At 41.3% G+C, this 26,434-nt stretch overlaps 1 protein-coding gene across 2 annotated transcripts in view; it reads right to left on the reverse strand.

The window, feature by feature from the left end:
• Window positions 1-7,099: 7,099 nt before the first annotated feature.
• The window catches only part of SRPX (sushi repeat containing protein, X-linked), a 153,558-nt gene continuing 134,223 nt past the window's right edge, over window positions 7,100-26,434 (reverse strand). For both annotated transcript variants that reach the window (XM_018043937.1, XM_018043938.1), the window contains one exon: window positions 7,100-7,621. In XM_018043937.1, coding sequence (XP_017899426.1) covers window positions 7,438-7,621 — 184 coding nt within the window. In that variant the 3' untranslated portion in view covers window positions 7,100-7,437. The remainder of the gene's footprint in view (window positions 7,622-26,434) is intronic.

The following is a 26,434-nucleotide window of genomic DNA, read 5'->3' on the forward strand; positions in this document are numbered from 1 at the left end:
CATTTTTAACCTAACCTAAGCAAAAGACTTTCTCTGAGATTCCTGCCTCCTAACAGATGACTTCCATCACCTCCCCTTACAACCATCTATCTACATTACATTCGGTTCTCTCCTCCACACTTAAGCGTTTGGAATTTCAATCTCATTTATCTTCTCTGTCTTCAATCTTGCCAAGAGGACTTATCATATGGACAGCCCATCCACCTCTCTAACATCACAATTCCAAGGATGTTTTCCTCCATTCTCTGTCATCATGTATTTTCTAAATGCCACTTATCTTTTACTGACTATATTCAATCTTCAACCACCTGGGGATCACCAGCCCTTCCCTATATGTGTTCAATATATTAGTGCTGTTGCTGTCTTTTCTTTTCAGACTGATCCAGGTCACTGTTGGTCATCACATTTTCTCAGTCCTACAATATACCTCCCTCACCCTTGTCCTTTCACCACACCTTTAGCACAACCCCCCACCCCTAGATCAGTTCTCTAACATGCCTTCTCTCATCCTCTACCTGGAGAATGAAGCATTGCTGAAAAATAAATGCTCATTTGTGCTGATTGGTTTCAGTATGGCTTATAAGATATTTTTCCAAGAGGTACTTAAATATCTCTGTTAACTATTGAATTTCAAGGAAGTAAAGTCCAACAAATCCAGTGTTTGAAGACTACAATTTTTATTTTGCTATCAGTATCACTCAAGATTGAGTTTCAGAAAATAGAATCTATTACAGCTAAACAGAAAGGATTCCCTCATCATCTAGAGGTGAAAGATGAATAGGCTGTATGCTGAACTTGGCAAACACCTCCCCAAGCCACTTGGGAATGCCAAAGGAGCTGCCAAGAAACTAGAAAATCAGGAATTTGCCTACCAGATTGAGAAGGTACCAGTAGATTTGCTTGTTCTAGAATCATTCCATTCTTGCCACCATCAAGAAGTCATGGCCCCAATTAAGAAGCTGCCATCAGTTATTGGCAAAACACCACACTGCCTCAGCCACAGTCTAGAATAATATGCTTGTTCTGCATTTTTCTCTTTCCACACATTGATTTGGTTTCAAAACCAAGTCACACTTTGAGTGCATGTGACTGATGGAATCTGGTTTTTCAATTTTTGTTGAAGTATAGTTGATTTACAATGTTGTGTTAATTTCTGCTGTACAGCAAAGTAATTCATATATATATATGTATATTCAAGTTCTTTTCCATTATGGTTTCTATTGAATATAGTTCCCTGTGTTATACAGTAGGACCTTGTTACTTATCCATCCTGTATAAAATAGCTTACATCTGCTAACCCCATACTCCCACTTGATCTCTCACCCCAACCTCCCTTGTCTGATAGAATTTTCATCACTTCTCAAACTACGGCTGCAATGGGATCTGGGGAATATAATTTGTCTTTCTTCATCTGCATGCTAAAAAGGGTTGAATACATATTGAGCAGACCTATCTACATTATTGACCACACTACCCCTATCCTAAAGATCACTGAATGATTCTCTAATATAAGAGTGTTTAGATGCTGTAGAAGCCAGCCTTCAAATTGTCTCTCCCCACTGTGATCTTCCCCTCTTGGTATCCATACATTTATATATCCCCTTCCCTCACTGAATAGGGCTGACGTATGTGAGATCTAGGATTCCTTGGAAGTAACTGCATGTCTTCTGAGGCTAGGTCATAAAGATATTGTCACTTCTGCTTTGTTCTCTTTTGGATCACTTCCACTGGAAGAAGACACCACCATGTTATGAGAACACTCATGCCACTTGAGAGGCTCATGTGGGGAATAATAGAGGCCTCTTCCAACAACCACTACCAACTTGCCAGTCATGTGAGTGAGCCTCCATGGAAGTGGATCCTCCAGCCCACCAAGCCTTCAGGTGACTGCAGCCTCATGAGAGAGTATAAGCCAGAATTGTTCAGCTAAGCTGCTCTCAAATTCATGACCCACAGACAATGTGAGAGAGAATAAACGTTTCTTGTGACATCACTAAGCTTTGGGGTAATTTTCAATGCATGAATAGATGTGTGATATGGTTACCAGCATGTCAGTCATTGATCTTATCTTCAATGTGCTTTAGACAATCTCATTGCCTTTTTTCTCCTTCATTCCCCACCCCATTCATCTAAGCTGAAGTCCCGGCGTTGAAGGCCTGTAGAGGTGAAATCTGCAGTTCTCTGAGAATGGCTTAGACTCTTCAGCCTTCTGGTTCACCCTTCGCTAGCCTTCTGATAATGGTCCAGCAGCTCCTACTAGACCTGCCTCCCACAAACAATTATATGTGGACAAAATATAGACAATAGCTATCTGCAGGAATTGGAGAGTGATCAAAATGCAGGCAGATACTGGAGGGCAGTCATCAGTTGGAAGAGGGCACATATACTATGTGAGTCATCAGGGTTTGCTGGGTTTTGTGTAAGGGCTGGTTGCTGTGTGCACCAGGCTGATCTTAGGGAGGAGGCCTTCCTGAAGATAGTCTTAAATGGTTTGAAGAGCCACCAGAGACGGAAAGAGCAACCATGGCAACTGAGAAGTCAGAAGGGAAATCTCAGAAAGGAGATAGCCAAAGGCAGGGAGCAAGAAGGGGAGCTCCTGATTCTGTGTGTAAACTACCTGCATTTCTCACAGATCACTGTGCCACTCACATGCAGGTGAGGAGTGGGGGGCAGGTTCCAAGTAGCCCAGTGAGGTTTAAAAGAACTGAACTGAGACTCCAGCTCCTATCTACCAAAGCAGAGTCTGAATTCAGCCAATTTATTTGCCTGCCCCTTTATTATACACACACACATGCACATCAGTAAGAGTGCTGCTGTGCCAAACGGTGTGACCAGACATAACTGAGGGTTGTTTTTCTGGGGGCCAAAAGGCACATAGAAATATCCTATAAGATTTGCTGTGAGCAACCAGTCCTCTGGAAGACAGGCTATTATTTTGAAATGGCCCCAAAGTTTGTTGTAGGGTATGTATACAGATGCATGCATGCATCTATGTACTTTTTTATTGAGCAAATTTGACATACAGCATTTTGTGGATTTAAGGTGCTATTATATTTAAATGCTGCAATATGATTGCCATTGTAGCAGTATTTATCACTTTATATCATTTTAGTATATATTATTTGTCTGTATTCATTATACTGTGAATTAAATGTCATAGAATTATGAGTATTTACTACTCATTATAAGTTTGTGCCCTTAAACAACATCAGTTTTATGCTCCACCCACTGGTAATCACCATTTTACTCTAGTCTTTACATGTTTGACTTTTGAAGTTTCCCCATATAGGTGATATCATGCAGTACTTATTTTTCTCTGGTTTCTCTTCCTTGGTATAATATGCTCAAGGTCTATTCATGTTGTCACAGAGAGCTGGGTATCATCCTTTCTCATGGCTGAATATTATTCCATTATGGTATACATGCCACATCTTTTTTTCTATTCATCTGTTGATAGGCATGTGGCTTATCTTCACATCTTGGCTATAGTTAATAATGCTGCTATAAACATGGGTGTGCCTATTATCTCTTCAAAATCCTGTTTTCATTTCCTTTGGGTACATGGAAGGGGGATTATTGGATTCTATGATGGATCTATTTTTAATTTTGGGGGGAACCTTCATATTGTCCATAGTGGTTGGACTAATTCCCTTTTACCACATCCTCACCAGCATGTGTTGTCTCTGTCTCCTTTGAAGACAGGCATTCTAACAGGTATGAGATAACTAGTTGTTTTGATCTTGATTTTCCTGCTGAATAGTGAACTGGGCATCTTGTCATGTGCCTCTTGGCCATTTTGATGTACTCTTTGGAAAAATGTCTATCAGATTTTCTTTCCACTTGGTTTGGTATTGTGCTATCGAGTTGAATAAGTTCTTTATGTATTTTGCATATTAATCTCATATCAGCTCTGTGATTTGCAAATATTTGTTGATTATTTTATTTGCTGGGAAAAAGTTTTTGAGTTTGATGATTTTGCTTTTGTTGTTTGTCCTTTTAGTGCCATGCCAGAAAAAACCATCATTGCCAAGTCTGGTATCAGGAAGCTTATTCCTTATATTTTATTCTAGAAGTTTCATGCTATTCCAGATTCTCCTGGCCTGTAGCTTCTTTTGAGAAACCTATTGATACACTAATTCGGCTTCATTGGTGGCTCAGATGGTAAAGAATCTACCTGCAATGCAGGAGACCCGAATTCAATCCCTGGATTGGAAGATGCCCTAGAGAAGGAAATGGCAACCCATTCCAGTATTCTTGCCTGGAGAATCCCATGGACAGAGGAGCCTGACCTAAAATCCCTAGGGACGCAAAATGTCAGACACAACTGAGCGACTAATATACCCTAATATGTGTGTGTGGGGGGGTCCTTTGTGGGCTACTCTCATCTTTTACCTAGCTGCCTTTGAAATTCTTTTTCATTGACTTTTGACAGTTTTATTATAATGTGTCCTGGAGAAAGTCTTTTTGCGTTGAGATGATAAGGTTCTAGTAGCTCCGAGGACTTGTAAATACAGTTCCTTGTCCAGATTTGGTAAGTTTTCAGCTACTGTTACTTTAAGCCCTCTGCCCACGTCTCCCTTTCTTCTTCTGGTATACCCATTAATCTTAACTCCCCTTTTATACTCATATCATTTCTAAATTCCAATCCTCAAGCTTATTTATTCTCTTTTCCATCTGATCTCTATTTCGAATGCTTTCTGATACATTTTTTCTTATTTCTCTATTCTTTATAGAATCTCAGTCTCTTTGGTGAAATAGTCCTGTTCGTTCATTTTATTCCTGAGTTCACAGAAGTGCTGTTTTGATTTCTTTGTTAGATTGCAATATTCTATATCTTTGGCCTCGGTTGCTGGAGAATTGTCATCTTCTTTTTGTGATACCATGGTACTATGAGTTTTTTCTTTATAGTGTTTGAGAGCCTCTGTTGCCTTGTTTGTCATAGGGAGCACCTTTCTTATTTAGGTAAGATTTTGTTTACTTCCATTCAGATTAGTAGTTAAGAGCCTTCCTTCTGCTTTCCAGAAGGTGGCGCTATAGCAAAAGTTTTAGTCCTTATTAGAGGAATCAACTCCCTGCTAGGGTTGGGAGTGTATATAGGGAAAAAACAATGGTGGGGAAAACTTTTTTAAAAAGGTGGCAGCAGAGTGTGAGATGTGTATGTACTGGGGGCTTTGGGTGCCCATGGCCTGGTCGGGGGAATCTTCGAGTAGGGGGTGGTGGGCATCTCAGGGCAGACAGCAGGAGATACATTCCTCTAGTTCCCTTGGTCTGCCTTCTTCCCTCTCCCTCCCCAGAATTGTGGATGTCTCACTTCAGCTATGCAGGATTTTGCTGAAGAGCAAAGGGAGCCTCCAGCTGTAGCCCCCATGGCCTGACAGACCTTCAGTTCCTTTGCTAGAGAGGTCACCACTGATGTTTCCACGGCTGCTTCTGCAGTTCCCTTTACCTCGGTAGCCTCTTCTGAGCTCCTATTTACTCACTTTCATATGCACAGATGGACGGATTTCTTTGCTGGCCTGTGCAAAGGTTCTTTCATTTATTTATGCATGTCCAGATGCTGGGAGGGATTGGGGGCAGGAGGAAAAGGGGACGACAGAGGATGAGATCGCTGGATGGCATCACCGACTCGATGGACGTGAGTCTTGAGTGAACTCCGGGAGTTGGTGATGGACAAGGAGGCCTGGTGTGCTGCGATTCATGGGATCGCAAAGAGTCAGACGTGACTGAGCAACTGAGCTGAACTACAAGTTAGAGGGGAGGAAAGAAAAAGGTAAGACTCACGTACCATGACATACCACAGTGTACTCATTCTTTAAATAGTCTATATCTCATTAGGCAAAGTGTCTGTAATAGAATAGAACAGAACAGAAGACTTGTTTGAAGAAATCTGAGCAGCTCCTTAAACATTAGCCCATCCTCAAGCCTTAGATCTTTCATGTATGCGGCAAAGGGGCACAGGCTGGCTTTTCACAGACAGGAGCGCTTTAACGTGGGCTGATACATTTACTGAATTGTGACAAGTGGTCTTTTGAAATGTTCATGGCTTCACATACTCACCATTGGTTAATCTTCCTTTCCCAATCATGTCATTGACCTTTCATCTGATAGATACATTTGCAGAAGACAGAGGTCAAAGAGCAGCTACTAGGGGAAAAATCATTTGTAAATGAAATATAAACCTATTCACAGGATAGCAATCACTGTCTAGTGTTCAAAAGTGTCAAATCTGCTTCTAGTTTTAAACCTCCAGGTTGGAATTTGGACTTTCCGTCATTGATTTAGTTATTTGTTCAGGAATTGATTGAAATTTTCCCTTCAGTTTCAGGATGTCAGTTTGGATCAGGGTTTGCTTATGAGAGTTGAGAGAGTCCAACTCCTAGTTGTAAAAGTATGGTTTTTCAGGCCTGACCTTCGGCAAATACTAATACAGAGCCTTCCCTTGGAAGGCCTCATGAGGGGGAGCTGCTTGCCCCACACAGACTGGTGGTATACAGTCAATGAATCACAGCCACTGGCTGGAACTGTAGTCAAGGACTGGAAGTGTCCTGTCACGTATTTGTATTCCTAGCCCAAGTGACTGCATTCCTAGGTCTCTGAGGCCTTGAGCAGAGGTCTTCACGTTCCTCTCCTGGGGCCTTACAGGAGGAAGGGAGGGAAGCTTTCCCCCCGATTCAGGAGCCAGTATTTTCCCACTCCTGGCTGCTCATCCTTCCATGACCCCAGAGTCCATAAAGCTGCCAGAGCTGGGTCTCCCTCAACAATGTGACAACGTCATGTCTTTGTAACCCACCTGAGCTTTCACCTGGTGACCACTGGTCCACGGGAGAGAATGCAGATGGAAAAATAGAAGATGGAAGCTCCAGTTTTAGCTTCTTGGTTATAGCAGCACAGTAAATGATAAAAGTCTTACCTCTTTTATTGCCAGCTTGTTGCTTTAGGGGCTCCTCTGACACTTGAAAGTTCAGCTCTCTCAGCTCAACTGAGCTCCTCCTGAGACTTAATTTTTCCTTTCCTAAAACACCAATAGTCACAGTCTGAAGACCGGTGACCACACTGAGCAAGTATGGCTAGTGCTTGAGAAAAAAATTATTTTTAGCACATTTGCTCTAAAATATTTTATTAGTAAGTTTTATATAAAACAGAAGATACATACGTGTCACACTGTATAAACGCATGGGAAGCCTGTATATAGTTGTAGTTTCTAGTTTCTCTACCAAAGTAACCAGCCATGATGGAATTAACAGAGTAAGTATATTCAGTTTTTGCTACAAAGTACAAAAAGCAGTGCAAAATTAAGTGCCAAGAAAGCTTATAATAATAAAATAGACTTTAAAAATTACAAATAAAAATCTGTACATCAAGGATATTGTTCAGGCCTTTCTGTGCGTGTAGCTCGATGTAGAGAGAAGAGGCACTACTGAGAGAGGACACAGCCCATCAGGTGTTGCAGGTCTGGCCCATTTCTGCTTGCAGGACCATCTCCTCTTTTCTCAAGGGGAAAGTGTCGATCAGGTTGAAGAGGGCCACAGGCGTCACCAGGGAGACGTAGCGCTCCTTGTCCACGCCATGCTTATCCAGTACCACTATGCTGAAGGAATAGAGTGGAATTCGCAGTAACAGCCTAGGACAAAGAGAAGACTAGGTCAGAATTGTCTTCCTAAGGACTGGTGAACCAGAGTCCTAGAGTGAACCTGTGTGCACAAAAAGGCTTAATACCACTAAGGACTCAATTATCCTTTAGACCTTTTCCTGTCAAAGTGTGGTACATCACATAGGAACTTCTTAACAATGGAGAATCCCAGGCACCACCCCTCCACCCGCCACCCAACCTACTGAATTAGAAGCTGTATTCACTCTACTGGTTGAATAGGACAGCTTTAGACTGTAATGGCAGAAAGACTTTAGACCTGCAATGGTGCTATGTACCAACAGTTGCTCCAAGGCATGTTCAACAACGCTAACAATTTTTTGTATTATATTAGAGTCAACCCCTAATTGCAGATGAGGTTTGCACAACCACAGATGCAATAGAGCCACTGGTTATCAGCAGGGTGATTTTGGCCCCCAGGGGACATTTGGTTCTGTATGAACAGTTTTGGTGTTCACCATGTGTGATGGGTGCAACTGCCCTCTAATGCTAGGAAGCCAGGGCTGCTGTCTGCCATCCTACAATGGACAGAACAGCCCGCTGTCCATAGTGCCATGGTTGAACAATCCTGGCCTGGTAGTTGCCAAGTCTAGGTGAAGCTAATTGAAATGATGTTCCAAACATTCCAGCTGTGGCCCATCTAGCTCACAACTGCATAAGAGGGGACAGAACTTGCTCTTCACCCTAGTTTTATTCACTTGGGTGATTATTATTATTTTTTTAATACATCAAGTAATTTCAAAAAGCATTTGAAGTGGTTTCAAGGGCCTGTTTTTTCTGTTCTACCCCATTAGAATTTCAAATGTATAAAGTAATGTATTTCATTAGAAACCTGTTTAGATGAAAAAAAGCCAGGGAAAGCAAACAGATGGGTTTGGGGCGGGGGGGAGGAGCCCACTCAGCTACACAACAAAATCTGGAGAAGAGACCATCTCACATATAATCTCAAGATAGAGTACATACTGCCATCTGGATTTAAAGTGACTATTTTTTTTCCCCTCACACAAATAGATTAAGGGAAAAAATCATTATTCAAAATCCAAGCTGACTATACTTTATTCTGCCTTTTTTTTTTTTTTTTGGCTGAGCATATTGGCTCTCTGTTCATCAGCCAGGGACTGAACCTGTGCTCCCTGCAGTGGAAGTACAGAGTCCTAACCACTGGACCACCAGGGAAGTCCCTCTTCTGGCTTTTGATAGTTGCAGGAGAGATGAGAATCATTTGTCTTATCCCAGTGGGAAACTAAATTGTTCATCCACTTGTGTGTGTTGCTTAGTCATGTTCAACTCTTGGTGGCCCCATGGACTGTGGCCCTCCAGGCTCCTCTGTCCACTTCTAGTGAGTAGAAATAAAAGACAGCATTACCATATCTCCCACGGTTTCTCGTGGTGGTAAGAGGGGAACTTGGGAGTAGATGACCTCAAGAAGTGCATTAATGAGTTTGGGAACATTCAAATCTTGAGCGTGCAAGTGATGTTAGAATGGAGAACTAAACTTCTCTGCCTCTTTAAAAAGAAGACTAATTAGCGGTTTCCCAGGTGATGCTAGTGGTAAAGAACACACCTGCCAATGCAGGAGACGTAAGAAACATGGGTTCAATCCCTGGGTCAGGAAGATCCCCCGGAGATGGAAATAGCAACCCACTCCAGTATTCTTGCCTGGACAATTCCATGGACAGAGGAGGCTGGGGGGCTACAGTCCATAGGGTCTCAAAGGTTGGACACAGGTGATGCACACCTACCTGTCTTTATCTCCCCATGTGCACATAGGTATATAGGTACATGCAGCAGCTAAACTGCTGACAGTAAAGGGGGATTTTAAAAGAACAGAATAGGAAACAAGAGAGAAGTACATTTGGAAGGAAAAAGGAACTAGGCAATATTGTGGTGGCTGGAGCCGATGGGAGAGGGTGACCAATATAGAATCGGAGCATTTGCTGTTACAGTACTTGTTAGGACAGAAATCCCCCATGGTGCCACCATCTGCTGCTACCACACACGTTCTTCCTGTGGGCCTTGTGCCTTGATGGACACAGAATATTAAGAGGGAAAACTGCCATGAGAAGAGAGGAGTTGTCAGATCAGCAGGCTACCAACAGGTATAGAAATGCATCCCACCATGGCTAAGAAACCACAGAAATTTTGGAGATAAGACATCCTACAGGATGAAGGATGGTACCAGCAATATTTCAGAGTTACTCAAATATCAGGTTGATATGAATTTCAGAGCAAGTTCTACAGAACTAGACAAAACACTAAGGGAGGTTTCAGTTCAAAATCCTAGTGTAGGAAGAGTCTGAACTTACCTCTTCCCATTGACACACCAAATCTACATACAGTTTCCCCAGAAAAAACAAAAACTAAAAACTAGGAGAGTGACTTTTGCATGTCAGGAAAATGAGAAGGAAATCACATCAAAGTAGGCATAAAAGGGTGAGAGACAATCTTGGCCAAAACCCCAGCAATATCTCCAGTCACAGTCCCCACCCATGTGTGGGGACCAGCAGTCAGGAGGGCACTCATAACCTGGAGTTTCTCCCTGAGTAGTAGACAGTTCCTCTCCCACAGCAGGCTCTCCAGCATTTAAGACCTGCCGCAGAGAGACAACCCCCAAATCTCTCTCCAAACCAGTGGGGCTCATCCCGTAAGAGCTGCTGAGCTGTCACAAACTCAGAAAGAGTTCTTGAAGCGAAGACTAATGCACCCCAAGACACAGTGTAGAAGTATCCATTTAACAGTACCCAGGCTTTATGTGAATAGGCTCATTTGATAATCTTAAGTAAGCAGACTGAGGGGCCAGGGGTATGTTGGTGTGAGCAATTTTCAAACTCCCTCTACCGGGTGAAAGCCAGCAGAAACCATCTCTTACCTCTTTTTCTGGCCGACTGCCACCCCCATGGTCCATCCAGGATAGACATTTTCCTATGTTCTTTCTGCCTTACTAAAGCCAGCAGGTACCGTCTACCACCCCTCCACCCCCGTGGCTCTGGTGGCCAACAGGGCCTTTTGCTTGCAGTCCCTCAGGACTGTATCTGCATACTTTAAAAGCTGCTGCCTACAGGTCTGCCTTCCAATCAGCCCGAATCTAAGTGCTCACTGATCCTCTCCACTGGAGCATTAACAGGTCTTGGCACACCCTCAAATACTGGGAACTACTGAAATTAAAATAAGCTCCTTGGACAATCACAAAGGTTTGCTAGAGAAACTAGGGTTCATCTCCTACCTGGGGCCAGTCCTTCAAGACTAGAAGTGCCCATTGCAGCTAATGCACAGAAACCAACAGAGAGCCAACTAAAATGAAGAAACAAAGGAATATATGTTCTTCTATATAAAAATAGAGAAACATATAGGATAGATAGATAACCAACACGGACCTACTGTATAGCACAGAAATCTCTACTCAATATTCTGTGATAACCTGTATGAGAAAATATTCCTTGAATAAATATATATTTATATTTTTTATATATGTGTAAGTGAATGACTTTTCTGTACACCTGAAACATACAACATTGTAAATCAACTATATTCTACTAAAATTAAAATATAAAACAGACAATTGTCAAAAAAAACTTAGGCTAAATAAAAATTTAGGTTGAAATAGAAGCCAGAAAAAATTAAGAAGGTCAAGATGGTAACATCATGCCATTACACCAAAAACAAGACCCTTTTCAGTGTGGAGACCTGTGTGGTTGCATAGATCACACACCCGTGAAACTGGCTCTGTGTCTCTAAGTCCACCAAATCTTTCCTAACAATGAAAACATACTAACCCAACCTTGTGTTCCAGGACAGGACAGTCCAAGAATAGGTAATTACAATTCCTAATGCAAGAAGATTTCTATTACCCAACCTTATCCTGCCCTCTATACTGTCAGCCATCATTCAAAGCAGCTTCTCTAGTTTTATACCTCTGTGTCTCAGAGCAAGGATGAAAGAAGGAGCTTGATGTTTGGGAAGTCCTAGGTGGTATAGTGGTTAGGAGTTTGGTTCCCAATGCATGGGTCATGGGTTTGATTCCAGGAGAGAGGAGGGAATTTATACATTTGTAAATGTATATAACCAGCATGCTGCTGCTGCTGCTGCTGCTGCTGTTAAGTCGCTTCAGTCGTGCCCAACTCTGTGCGATCCCATAGATGGAAGCCAACCAGGCTCCCCTGTCCCTGGGATTCTCCAGGCAAGAGTACTGGAGTGGGTTGCCATTTCCTTCTCCAATGTATGAAAGTGAAAAGTGAAAGTGAAGTCGCTCAGCTGTGTCCGACTCTTAGCGACCCCATGGACTGCAGCCTACCAGGCTCTGCCACCCATGGGATTTTCCAGGCAAGAGTACTGGAGAGGGGTGCCATTGCCTTCTCCGATAACCAGCATAGCAACACATTAACAGACGTAACAGGAGAAGTACAAGGATAATGATAGTAGGGTACATTAATATGCAGCTTACAACAATGGACAGATATCCAGATGGAAGCTCAGTAACAGAACAGCCTTAAACACATTAAACTGTGGATTTCATAGAGAAATATACACAACATCCCATTGAAAGCAAGAGAATATCTATTCTTCATGTGCATATGGAACATTCTACAGGATAGATCCTTAATCAAGATGATTAAAATCACAGACAGCATCTCCTTTGATCATAATGTATCAAACTTAGAAATAAAATATAAGAAGAAAACTAGAAACATTTAAGAATAATGTGTAGTGTGTTAGTGGACAACAAGTGACTCAAATAGAAATAAAATATATTTAGTCAAATGAAAATGGAAATAAAACATCCTAAAACTTATGAAATGCATCAAAAGCAGTTCTGAGAGAGAAGTTCACAGCAATAAATACTTATCAAAACAAAAATCTCAAAAGAAACCTAACTTGACATCTGAAACAACTAGAAAGTTAGGAAATAATAAGGATCAGAGAAGATATAAATGGAGAGACAAAAAAGACAAAAGACCACTGCAACAAGAGGTGGGTCTTTCCAAAGGTAAAATTCATAAAACTTTAGGTAGACTCACCAGGACAGTTTGAATTCAAATATAAATCAGAAATGAAAGAGACTCACAACTGATATCACAGATATGTAAAGAACAAGAGACTACTGTGAAAATTTACATGCCAAGAAATTTGACAGCCTAGTAGTGGATGAATTCCTAGAAAAATACAACCCTTCAAGACTGAATTATGAACAAATAGAAACTCTTTAATTACTATTAAGAAGATTGAATCACTAATCAAAAACCTCCCAACAAATAAAAGCCCAGGACCGGATGGTTACACAACTGAATTCTACCTTCATTCAAAGAAGAATTAATACTAAACCTTCTCAAACTCTTCCAAAAACTAGGAGAGGAGGTTCCATTTTAAGCTCAGTTTACAAGGCCATCATTTGCTGGTAACCCAAACCAGACAAGGACACCAGAAAATTACATGCCAACATCCCTGGTGAACACAAATGCAAATATCCTCAACATTTGTAAAACAATTCAACATATTTATACATTTCCAAGATGCAAAGATGATTCAACATCTACCAATCATGTTATGCCATATTAATAAAATGAATGATAAAAATCATATAATCCCAATAGTTTCAGACAAAGCATTTGACGAAACTCACCATCCATTTATGATAAAAACTTTCTCAACAATGTGGGTATAGTGGGAACAAATCTTGACATTATAAAGCCCATATATAAACAAGGCCACAGCTAAGTTTATACTCGATGGTAAAAAGCTAAAAGCTTTTAGTCTAAGATCAGAAACAAGACAAGGATGCCCATTCTTGCCACTTGCATTCAACATGCTAGTGTTAGTGCTAGCCAGACTTGGTACACAACAAAAAGAGAAAAAAGACATCCAAATTGGAAAATAAAACTCATTATTTCTGGATTTCATGATGTTATATATAGAAAACCCTAAAGACTCCAACAAAATACTGTTAGATTAATAAACCAAATTCAGTAAAACTTCTGAATACAAAATGGATATACACAAATCTTGGGCATTTCTATACACTAACAAGCAAATCTTAAAGTCTTTCCAACAGTAGTAGATATAATGGTTCTCTGATATAATTTGCCCATTTTCATCCAGTTTAGATCACTGATTCTTAAAAAGTTGATGCACAGTCTTGCCACCTCCTGTTTGACCATGTTAAATTTACGATGATTCGTGGAACTAACATTCCAGGTTCCTATGTAATATGGTTCTTTACTGCATCCAACTTTACTTTCAGTACCAGACACATCCACAACTGGGCATCATTTCTGCTATGGCTCAGCCTTTTCGTTTCTTCTAGAGCTATTTCTCCGCTTTTCTCCAGCAGTATATTGTACAAAAATCAAGACAGGGAGCTGACTGTGGCTCAGATTATGAGTTGCTTATTGCAAAATATAGACTTAAATTGAAGAAAGAAAGGAAAACCACTAGGCCATTCAGATATGACCTAAATCAAATCTCTTACAATTATACAGTAGAAGTGACAGGTTCAAGGGATTAGATCTGGTAGACAGAGTGCCTGAAGAACTGCAAACAGATGTTCATAACATTGTACAGGAGGCGGTGACCAAAATTTTCCTCCAGTAAAGATATGCAACAAGACAAAATGGTCTCATGAGGAGGCCTTAAAAATAGTTTTGAAAGAAAGACAAGCAAAAGGCAAAGGAGAAAACAAAAGATATACCCATCTGAAAGCAGAGTTCCAAATAATAGCTAGGAGAGATTAAAAAAAATGCCTTCTTAAACTAACACTGTAAAGAAATAGAGGAAAAGAATAGAGTGGGAAAGACTAGAGATCTCTTCAAGAAAATGAGAGAGACCAGGGGAACGTTTCATACAAAGATGGGCACAGTAAAGGACAGAAATGGTATGGACATTAGAGAAGCAGAAAATATTAAGAAGACATGGCAAGAATATACAGAAGAATTGTACAAAAAAGGTCTTAATGACCTGGATAACCACATAGGTGTGATCACTCACCTAGAGCCAGACATCCTGGAGTGTGAAGTCCAGTGGGCCATTGGAATCATTATTATGACTAAAGCTAGTGGATGTGATGGAATTCCAGTTGAGCTATTTCAAATTCTAAAAGATGATGCTGTGAAAGTGCTGCACTCAACATGCCAGCAAATTTGGAAAACTCAGCAGTGGTCACAGGACTGCAAAAGGCCAGTTTTCATTCTAATCCAAAACATGGGCAAAGAATGTTCAAACTACTGTCCAACTGCACTCGTTTCACTTACTAGCAAGATAATGCTCAAAATCCTTCAAGCTAGGCTTCCACAGTACATGAACCATGAACTTACAGACATAGAAGCTTTGTTTAGAAAACAAAGAGGACCAGATGAACTTACAGACATAGAAGCTTTGTTTAGAAGACAAAGAGGACCAGATATCAAATTTCCAACATCCCTTGGATCATACAAAAACCAAGGGAATTCAAGAAAAACATCTACTTTTGCTTCATTGACTATCCTAAGCCTTTGACTGTGTGGATCACAACAAACTGGGGAAAATTCTCAGAGAGATGGAAATACCAGATAATCATACCTGCCTCCTGAGAAACCGGTATGCGGGTCAAGAAGCAACTGTTAGAATTGGACATGGAACAATGGACTGGTTCAAAATTAGGAAAGGAATACTTCAAGGCTATATATCGTCACCTTGTTTATTTAACTTCTATGCAGAGTATATCATGCGAAATGCTGGGCTAGATGAAGCTCAAGCTGGTATCAAGATTGCCAGGAGAAAGATCAATAACCTCAGGTAACACCAACCTAATGGCAGAAAGCAAAGAGGAACTAAAGAGACTGGCTGATGGTAAAAGAGGAGAGTGAAAAACCTGGGTTAAGATCCAACATTCAAAAAACTAAGATCCTGGCATCTGGTCCCATCACTTCATGGCAAATAGATACAGAAAAGGTGGAAACAGTGACAGACTTTATTTTCTTGAGCTCCAAAATAACTGTGTATGGTGACTGCAGCCTCAAAAATCAAATACATTTGCTCCTTGGGAAAAAAAAAGCTTTGACAAACCGAGACAGCATTTTGCCAACAAAGGTTTGTTTAGTAAAAGCTATCACTTTTCCAGTAATCATGTACAGATGTGAGAGTTGGACCATAAAGAAGGTTGATCGAAGAAGAATTGATGCTTTGGAAGTGTGGTGGTGAAGACTCTTGAGAGTCCTTGGACAGCAAAGAAATCAAACCAGTCAATCCTAAAGGAAATCAACCCTGAATATTTATTGGAAGGACTGATGCTGAAGCTGAAGCTCCAATACTTTGGCCACCAGATGGAAAGAATCACGTCTTTGGAAAAGACCTTGAAGCTGGGAAAGATTGAGGGAAGAAGGAGAATGGGGCGACAGATGATGAGATTGGTTAGATGGCATCACTGACTCAATGGATGTGAGTTTGAGCAAACTCTGGGAAAGAGTGAAAGACAGAGAAGCCTGGCATGCTGCAGTCAGTGGAGGTCACAACGATTTGGACACGAGTGAGGGAATGAAGAACAACAAGAATAATAAAGTACCAGAAATAGAAAAATCACTTTTCTAGTTGTATGAAAATCAATAAATACCTAGAGTAAACTTTACCAAGAATTCAAAGGACTTGTACATTGAAAACAATACACGTTCCATTTCAAAACTATGAAGCCTTTGGTAAAAGCACAAGGCAGTGATTCACTCACTGTGATCCCCAGACCAGCAGCATTAGCAACATCTGGAAACTTCCTAGAAATGCAAGTTCTCAGGCCCTACCATAGACCTAGCCCATCAAAAACTCTGGGGCAGGGGCCCCATACTGTTTTAACAGCTCTTCTGGAGATTCTGAGATAGGGCAAAGCTTGAGAACCACTGTATAATTCCTTTATGCTGCTTATTTACTTTTTACACCATCATCATTAGCCTACAGAGGTCTACAGTAGCCCCAACAGATACAACCTGAATCAGACGTTTTCTTAAATCAGATTTTTCTATCCAAATTTAAACAATTTAAAATCACATCAAGATTTTATAAAGATTCTCTCTGCTGCTGCTAAGTCGCTTCAGTCGTGTCCGACTCTGTGCGACGCCATAGAAGGCAGCCCATCAGGCTCCACCGTCCCTGGGATTCTCCAGCCAAGAACACTGGAGTGGGTTGCCATTTCCTTCTCCAAGACTCTCTATATATACCTACAATCCAGAAAAAAACCCTTTAGGAAATTCTACAACAGGTTTTTAAAAAAATCATCGACACAGTTCTAAATGAGCAATAGCGTCATGAAACCTACTGGGAAATTTTTTAATAAAATGTTTCAGATGTCAACAATCTTCTCAGGTTTTCTATCTTTAAATTGGACTGTTGGTAATTATAAATATATTCTTAAAGGGTACCGTCACCCCTGCAAATAGTAAAGCTGATTCCATTTAGAGTCATTTACTTAACACCAACATGGCACCAGGCACTGTGCTAGGTACTAGATGCTAATGCAGTAGGACAAATATTGAATAAATAAAAGGTTATGAGTGTTCCCAGGCTTCTCCTCCAACTAAAAAGAATTCAGGCCTATTTATTGTTCTATATCCCTGGCCTTCTGAGTTTTCTTATCCTCCAGACACTCTGCCAAAGTATGGTGGGTCAAAAGGCAGATGCAATGCCGCAGAGCAACTAAGCCTGTGTGTCACAACTACTGAGCCTGTGGCTCTAAGAGCCCAGGAACCTCAACTATTGAACCTGTGTTCTGCAGCTACTGAAGCTTGCCAACCATAGACTGTGTGCTCCAAAACGAAAGAAGCCACTGGAATGATAACCTTGTGTACCACAACTAGAGAGTATCCCCTACTCACTGCAAGTAGAGAACACCTGCACAGCAATGAAGCACCAGTGTAATAAAAGATTTAAAAATTTTAAAAACTAAAACTGAGCAATAGCAACAATGGATCCAGCAATCCCAGTCCTGGGCATACATCTGCAGAAATCCATAATTCAAAAGATATGTGCATGCCAATGTTCATAGTAGCACTATTTATTACAATAGCGAGGACATGAAAGTAACCACATCATCACACACACATGCCATATAAAAATATCCAGCCAAAAAAAGAGGAATGAAATAATGTCACTGGTAACAACATGGATGGACCAAAATATTGTCATAGTAAATCAAGCAAGTCAGACAAAGACAAATATATCACTGATGTGTAGAATCTAAATTTTAAAAAATGATACAAATGAAGTTATTTACACATAGAAGTAGACTTACAGATATGGAAAACAAACATGGTTACCAAAGGAGAAACATGGAGGGGGGAAGCATAAATCAAGAGCTTTGGATTTATATATATACACTACTATATATTCGATTGATAACCAAGAAGAACTTATGTATAGCACAGGGAAATCTATTCAATATTCTGTGATAACCTATATGAAAAAAACCATCTAAAAAAGAATGAATATATGTATAACTGAATCACCTTGCTGTACACCTGAAACTAACAAAACACTGTGAAGCAACTCTGCTACAATAAAACAAAAAAGAAATCATTCATGTACATGTTCACAGCAGCACTATTTACAACAGCCAAGACATGGAAGCAAGCTAAGTGTTCATTGACAAATCAATGCATAAAGAAGATGTAGAATATATACACAATGGAAAATTACTTAACTATAAAAAAGAATGCCATTTGTAACATGAATGGAATTAGAAATAATCATATCAAGTGAAGAAAGACAAAGAACAAATATCCTGTGACATCACTTATATGTGGAATCTAAAAAAAATGATTTAAATGAACTTGTTTTGTTTTTGAAGTCCCATTCAATATCTTTTAGTCCTGTGTATCCCGTAATTAATTATGACAGCTCTTTTACTACTTTTGTCTTTAAACCTTTATACTAGTTTTATATATCCACTACTGTTACTAATATATCTACATTTTAAATTTTTAAAAAATACTATTTTAACTATTTTAAAATGGAAGTAATTTCAATTTTGTTTGTACAACAAAGTGAGAATTATACATAAATATGCATATTGTTTATCAGATTCTTTTCCACTATAGGTCCCTGTGCTATACAAGAGGTCTTTGTAACTTCTCTTTTATACTAGTGTGTATATGTTAACCTGAAATTCCTAATTTTTTCCAGTCTCCCTCAATCCCCTACTATCCTCTTTGGTAACCATAAGTTTGTTTTCAATGTCTATGAGTCTATTTTTGTTTTGTAAAAATCTTTGTGGTCCTTTAGAATGTATTCAAACTTAAGTTGTTTTCAAAATAAAAAAAAAACATGATAAACATAAGTTATATACAAGCTTCATGTTGACCAGAAACCATAAAACTACAGTGGATACACAAATAATAACAAGAAAGGAATCTAAGCATACTGCTGATTCTTTAAATCACACAAAGATAACAAGAGAAGAATGTAACAGAGGATCTATAAAACAGGCATAAAACAATTATGACAATGTCAGTAAGAATATACCTATCAATAATTTAAGTGGACTACATTATCTAATCAAAATAAAGAGTAGCTGAATGGGGGGAAAAAAAGACCTATCTATATGCTGCCAACAAGGGACTGAATTCAGATGTGAAGGCACACAAAAGCTGAAAGTGAAGGAATGAACAAATATATTCTATGCAAGTGCAAACCAAAAGCTGGATAACTTTTCTTATATCAGACAAAATAGACTTTAAAACAAGACTATTATCAGCTAGAGAAGGGCAATACATAATGATAAAGTCTGCAATCCAGAAAGAAGATACAATGGTTGTAAATATATATAGAGAGACAGATAGATGTATATCTATATATAAAAGCAGCATGGAACCACATAAATATACAAGGCAAATATTAACACATTAACGGACCTAAAAGGAAAAATGCGAGGACAATAATATCCAGCTTACAACAATGGATAGATCATCCAAACAGAAGCGCAATAACAAAACAGACTTAAACACATTAAACCGTGGATTTAATAGAGAAATACAGAACATCCCATCCAAAGCAACTGAATATATATTCCTCATGTGTACACAGAACATTCTCTAGGATACATCATGTTAGGCTGTAAACCAAGCCTTCATCAACTCAAGATGACTGAAATCATATGATCTTTTTAGATCATAATGTATCAAACATAGAAATCAAATATAAGAAGAAAAGTAGAAACATTTACAAATAATGTGGCAATTAAACTGTGTTACTAGACAATGAGTGACTCAAAGAGAAATTAAAAAATACATTCAGTAAAATGGAAATAAAAAATACTAAGACGTATGAATCAAGGCAAATTGGAAGTGGTCAAACAGGAGATGGAAAGAGTGAACATTGACATTTTAAGAATCAGCGAATTAAAATGGACTGGAATGGGTGACTTTAACTTAGATGACCATTGTATCTACTACTGTGCGAAAGAATCCCTTAGAAGAAACGGAGTAGCCATCATAGTCAACAAAAGAGTCCAAAATGTAGTACTCGGATGCAATCTCAAAAACGACAGAATGATCTCTGTTTCTTTCCAAGGCAAACCATTCAATATCACGGTAATCCAAGTCTATGCCCTGACCAGTAATGCTGAAGAAGCTGAAGTTGAATGGTTCTATGAAGACCTACAAGACCTTTTAGAACTAACACCCAAAAATATGTCCTTTTCATTATAGGGGACTGGAATGCAAAAGTAGGAAGTCAAGAAACACCTGGAGTAACAGGCAAATTTGGCCTTGGCGTACAGAATGAAGCAGGGCAAAGACTAATAGAGTTCTGCCGAGAGAATGCACTGGTCATAGCAAACACCCGCTTCCAAAAACAAAAGAGAGGACTCTACACATGGACATCACCAGATGGCCAACACCAAAATCAGATTGAAACTCTACACAGTCAGCAAAAACAAGACCGGGAGCTGACTGTGGCTCAGATCATGAACTTAAATTGAAGGAAGTAGGAAAAACCACTAAACCATTCAGGTATGACCTAAATCAAATCCCTTATGATTATACAGTGGAAGTGAGAAATAGATTTAAGGGACTGGATCTGATAGAGTGCCTGATGAACTATGGACAGAGGTTTGTGCCACTGTACAGGAGACAGGGATCAAGACCATCCCCAAGAAAAAGAAATGCAAAAAGGCAAAATGGCTGTCTGAGGAGGCCTGACAAATATCTGCAAAAAGAAGAGAAGTGAAAAGCAAAGGAGAAAAGGAAAGATATACCCATTTGAATGCAGAGTTCCAAAGAATAGCAAGGAGAGATAAGAAAGCCTTCCTCAGTGATCAATGCAAAGAAACAGAGGAAAACAATAGAATGGCAAAGACTGGAGATCTCTTCAAGAAAATTAGAGATACCAAAGGAACATTTCATGTAAAGATGGACTCAATAAAGGACAGAAATGGTATGGACCTAACAGAAGCAGAGGATACTAAGAAGAGGGGGCAAGAATACACAGAAGAACTGTACAAGAAAGATCTTTACGACCCAGATAATCACAATGTGATCACTCACCTAGAGCAAGACATCCTGGAATGTGAAGTCAAGTGGGCCTTAGCAAGCATCACTATGAACAAAGCTAGGGGAGGTGATGGAATTCCAGGTGAGCTATTTCAAATCCTAAAAGATGATGCTGTGAAAGTGCAGCAAATTTGGAAAACGCAGCTGTGGCCACAGGACTGGAAAAGGTCAGTTTTCATTCCAATCCCAAAGAAAGGCAATGCCAAAGAATGCTCAAACTACCACACAACTGCACTCATCTCACACGCTAGTAAAGTAATGCTCAAAATTTTCCAAGTCAGGCTTCAGCAATATGTTATCCATGAACTTCCTGATGTTCAAGCTGGTTTTAGAAAAGGCAGAGAAACCAGAGATCAAATTGCCAACATCCACTGGATCAAAGAAAAAGCAAGAGAGTTCCGGGAAAACACCTATTTCTGCTTTATTGACTATGCCAAAGCCTTTGACAAACTATGGAAAATACTGAAAGAGATGTGAATACCAGACCACCTGACCTGGCTTTTGAGAACTCTGTATGGAAGTCAGGAAGCAACAGCTAGAACTGGACATGGAACAAGATACTGGTTCCAAATGGGAAAAGGAGTATGTTATTAGTATTGTATATTGTCACCCTGCTTGTTTAACTTCTATGCAGAGTACATCATGAGAAACGCTGGACTGGAAGCAGCACAAGCTGGAATCAAGTTTGCCGGGAGAAATATCAATAACCTCAGATATGCAGATGACACCACCCTTATGGCAGAAAGTGAAGAACTAAACCTCTTGAGGAAAGTGAAAGAGGAGAGTGAAAAATTTGACTGAAAGCTCAAATTCAGAAAACTAAGGTCATGGCAGTGGGTGCCATCACTTCATGGGAAATAGATGGGGAAACTGTCAGACTTTATTTTGGGGGGCTCCAAAATCACTGCAGATGGTGACTGCAGCCATGAAATTCAAAGACGCTTCCTCCTTGGAATAAACGTTATGACCAACCTAGACAGCATATTCAAAACCAGAGACATTACTTTACCAACAAAGGTCCATCTAGTCAAGGCTATGGTTTTTCCAGTGGTCATCTACAGATGTGAGAGTTGTACCATAAAGAAAGCTGAGCACTGAAGAATAGATGCTTTTGAACTGTGGTGTTGGAGAAGACTCTTGAGAGTCCCTTGGACTGCAAGGAGATCCAACCAGTCCATCCTAAAGGAGATCAGTCCTGAGTGTTCATTGGAAGGGCTGATGTTGAAGCTGAAACTCCAATCCTTTGGCCACCTGATGTGCACGGCTGACTCATTTGAAAAGACCCTGATGCTGAGAAAGATTGAAGGTGGGAGGAGAAGGAGACGACCGAGGATGAGATGGTTGGATGGCATCACTGACTCAATGGACATGGGTTTGAGTGGAAAGCCGTGGTACATATACACAATGGAGTACTACTCAGCCATTAAAAAGAATCCATTTGAGTCCGTTCTAATGAGGTGGAGGAAACTGGAGCCTATGATACAGAGTGAAGTAAGCCAGAAAGAAAAACACCAATACAGTATACTAATGCATATATATGGAATTTAGAAAGATGGGAACGATAACGCTGTATGTGAGACAGCAAGAGAGATACAGATGTATAGAAGTCTTTTTGACTCTGTGGGAGAGGGCGAGGGTGGCATGATTTAGGAGAATGGCACTGAAACATGTATATCGTCATATTTGAAATAGATCGCCAGTCCAGGTTCCGTGCATGAGACAGGGTGCTCGGGGCTGGTGCGTTGGGATGACCCAGAGGGATGGGATGGGGAGGGAGGTGGGAGGGCAGCTCAGGATGGGGAACACGAGTACACCCATGGCAGATTCATGTCGATGTATGGCAAAACTAATACAATATTTTAAAGTAACTAACCTCCAATTATAATAAATAAATTTATATTAAAAAATAAATGACTTGAAAACGTTGTGGATGCGAAGTACTCGGCTCAAAGCGGCTCTGCCTCACCGTGGCTTTGAATGACAGTGGTCTCCCCCTCCCCACACCCTGGGTTTGATAGACAGTGGTCTTGCCCTGCCCACAGATCCCGCCCACGGATCCCGCCCACCCACGTGACCTCTTCCGTAACCAATCTCAAGCCCAGGCACTGACCCCGCCCAACAGACGCCATTACCCGTCCATCCCAGAGCCCGCACCCAGCCGCCTGCCATCTGGCCCGGAGCCCGCCTCCGGCCACCCACATCGTCCACCCTGGGAAAGTTCCGAGGAGACCGCTGGCGCCCGCGCCCCCGCCGATTCCTGCCCCGCAGACGCCTCATCCCAGCCGCCCTTCCCTGGTTCGAGGAGTTGCCCGCCATGCTGCCCACATTGCCCTCACAGGTGCGTCAGAACTACCGCCCCGAGTGTGAGGCCGCGGTAAACAGCCATGCCGCCCTGGAGTTCCACGCCTCCTTCCATTGCCTGGCAGTGTCCTTCTACCTCGACCATGTTGACGTGGCCTTGAAGGGTTTCTCCCACTTCTTCCTGCTCCGCTCCCTCGAGCACAGCAAGACAACCGAGCGCCTGATGTTCCTGCAGAACCAGCGTGGGGGCCGCATCTGCTTCCTCGACATCAGAAAGCCTGAGACCCAGCAGTGGGAGAGCGGACTCCAGGCCATGCAAGACACCCTGCACCTGGAGAAGTACGTCAACCAGAGCCTGCTCGACCTGCACCAGCTGGCCACCGATAGCAGCGACACCGACCTGTGCCAGTTCCTGCGGGCCGGCTACCTGAACCAGCAGGTCAAGTTCATCAGGGAGCTGCGGAACCATCTCAGCGACCTGAGCAACATGGGGTTCCCAGAAGATGCCCTGGCAGAGTACTTCTTGGACAAGCTCACCCTGGGTGACGGTGACAAGAAGGACTGAGCCTGGACTGGACTTTCCCCTGAGTCCTGGGTGACTGCCCAACGTCACCCTGCCTGCAGTGCAGACCGCAGTACTGCCCTTGCAGAAAAAGTTCACTTTAAGTTTTCCTTCTTTCAGTGTTCTTCAAATAAAGTAATTGCTTCCTGAAGAAATAAACGTGCCTTGCTGATTCACGCGTGCAAACCCTTAACCTTTCAAGTTTTGAAACAGGTATCCGGCAGTCATTCGAGCTGCCAATGCCCTGTCCACAGGCAGCTCAGGATCTCCACAGAGGGAGGGAAGAAGGGGATCCATGGGACCCTGAACAATACAAAATGTACCTTCCCCTAATAAACAATGTGGTACACAGGGTGGGCATGGGTGAGGTGAGGCCCTGGTGAATGTGGGTGCCTGTGAATAGATGAGACATAAAAATATGGCCTGAAAATCACGATTGGGGTTGATCCCCAGAAATAGTGAAGGGAAAGGGATTGGGAAGGGAATGAAATCAAGGGGTCTTCATTTTGTTTGAAGCAGACTTCTGGGTAGCAAGATGGGGGCCCTGGATGCTGCCATAGCAGAGTCCCTCTCTGACAAGCTCACCCTGGGCTACTGTGACAATCTAAGTGCAGCAGGACTGGCTTTCCTAGAGACACACTTCCTGTGGTCACCACTGTTGAGCATGGGAGCGGCCCTTACAAAACATCCACGTGTGATTTTCTACTTGAATTGTACGACCCTGTGATAAAGCAGCATGATACCACTCACAATTTATCTCAGTTCTATTGAGGGTGATTCTATATAGCCCCTCTAGGGTGAAAAATATAAGCTCATGAATGAAGGTCAATTTGTGATACTGAATATAAAGTAAAATGAATCCCCCTGAATATGAAGTCAGTGGTATTGGCTGCACTGAAGTATGTAGAGGGGGAAAGGGTGAAGCTGGGAGACTGGTGGAAGGTATGACGGCTGGTCCAGGTGAAAGACGATGGTGGTTGAACTGGAGTGGAGGATGAGGAAATGAAGAGATGTAGACACACTGCAGATGGATTTGGATACATCAGCAACGTTTCTTCATGGACCAGAGATGAAGAGTGAGATATGAAGAAGAAAATCTATGCCTGGCTTGATGGTGGTGCCATTTTATCAATTTGGGGTCTTTTGCCAGGGGCACAGCTGGGATGGAAGGTGGAGAAGGCATGTCATGTAAAATCTGAGATGCATATTAGACATCCAAGTGGAACTGTCATGCAGATAGCCAGAATAATGAATCTGGAATTCAGAGCGGATGTGGATGTCAGCTTTAGAAACAGACCTATGGGAGACATCATGATCAGATGAAGTCTCTACACATGTAAACCCTAATATTGCCTTTGCCTAACAAAAACACTCAAAATATGTTTCTTCTGTGCCTAGGTGTACTTAATAAAGCAAAGGTTAAAATTTTACAGATCTTGCCTGTCTTATCAAGGACACATAGTCCTTCATAACAGATGGTCCTCAGATTGACACAGGATCCATCTGAGTCTCCCAAAACTTTGCAAACTGCTTTGAATATTTACAAATATTTCTCCCTGTAGCTCAGACAGTAAAGAATCTGCCTGCAATGTGGGAGACCTGGGTTTGATCCCTGGGTCAGGAAGATCCCCTGGAGTAGGGAATGGCAACCCATTTGAGTATTCTTGCCTGGAGAATCCCATGGACAGAGGAGCCTGGTGGGCTACAGTCCATGGAATCGCAGAGAGTCAGACATGACTGAGCGACTCACTCTTACTTTAAATATTTACAAATATATAAACAAGCCTGGCTACAAAGGAATTAACTGTCCCATTTCACCATGACCGCACTTGAATATTTTTTTTTTAATGAGGATTAACTCTCTTCAGTTAACTTTCCAGAAAATTTGCTTGTTCCTTTGTTCTTAGACAACCGGGGTCTTTTCACTCTGTTGCTTTCTCTGCTCACATTGAGGATCTCTCCTCTCTCTTTGACCAGCATTCCCTGGTGGCTCAGACACCAAAGAATCTGCCTGCAATGCAGGAGATGCAGGTTTAGTCCCTGGGTCAGGGAGATCCCTGGGAGAAGGGAATGTCCACCCACTCCAGTGTTCTTGCCTGGAGAATTCCATGAACAGAGCAGCCTAGCAGGCTCCAGTCCATGGGGTTGCAAATGGTTGGACACAACTGAGTGACTGACACTTTCATTTTCCTCTGACAATGTCTCAGATCCTACATATGTCAATTAACTGTCCTCCTCGAGATAGAAGCAAGCACCAGGTGAGTAGCTGTTCATCTTTATAACTAGAAATTGACTTTTAGGTTGTGCTGGGGCTTCCTTACTGCACAGGCTTTTCTCTAGTTGCGGTATGTGGGTTCCTTATTGTGGTGGCTTTGCCTCTTGCACACCATGGGCTCGAGATGCTTGGACTTCAGTAGTTGTGGC

Source organism: Capra hircus (assembly GCF_001704415.2).
Source record: "Capra hircus breed San Clemente chromosome X unlocalized genomic scaffold, ASM170441v1, whole genome shotgun sequence".
Lineage (NCBI taxonomy): Eukaryota > Metazoa > Chordata > Mammalia > Artiodactyla > Bovidae > Capra > Capra hircus.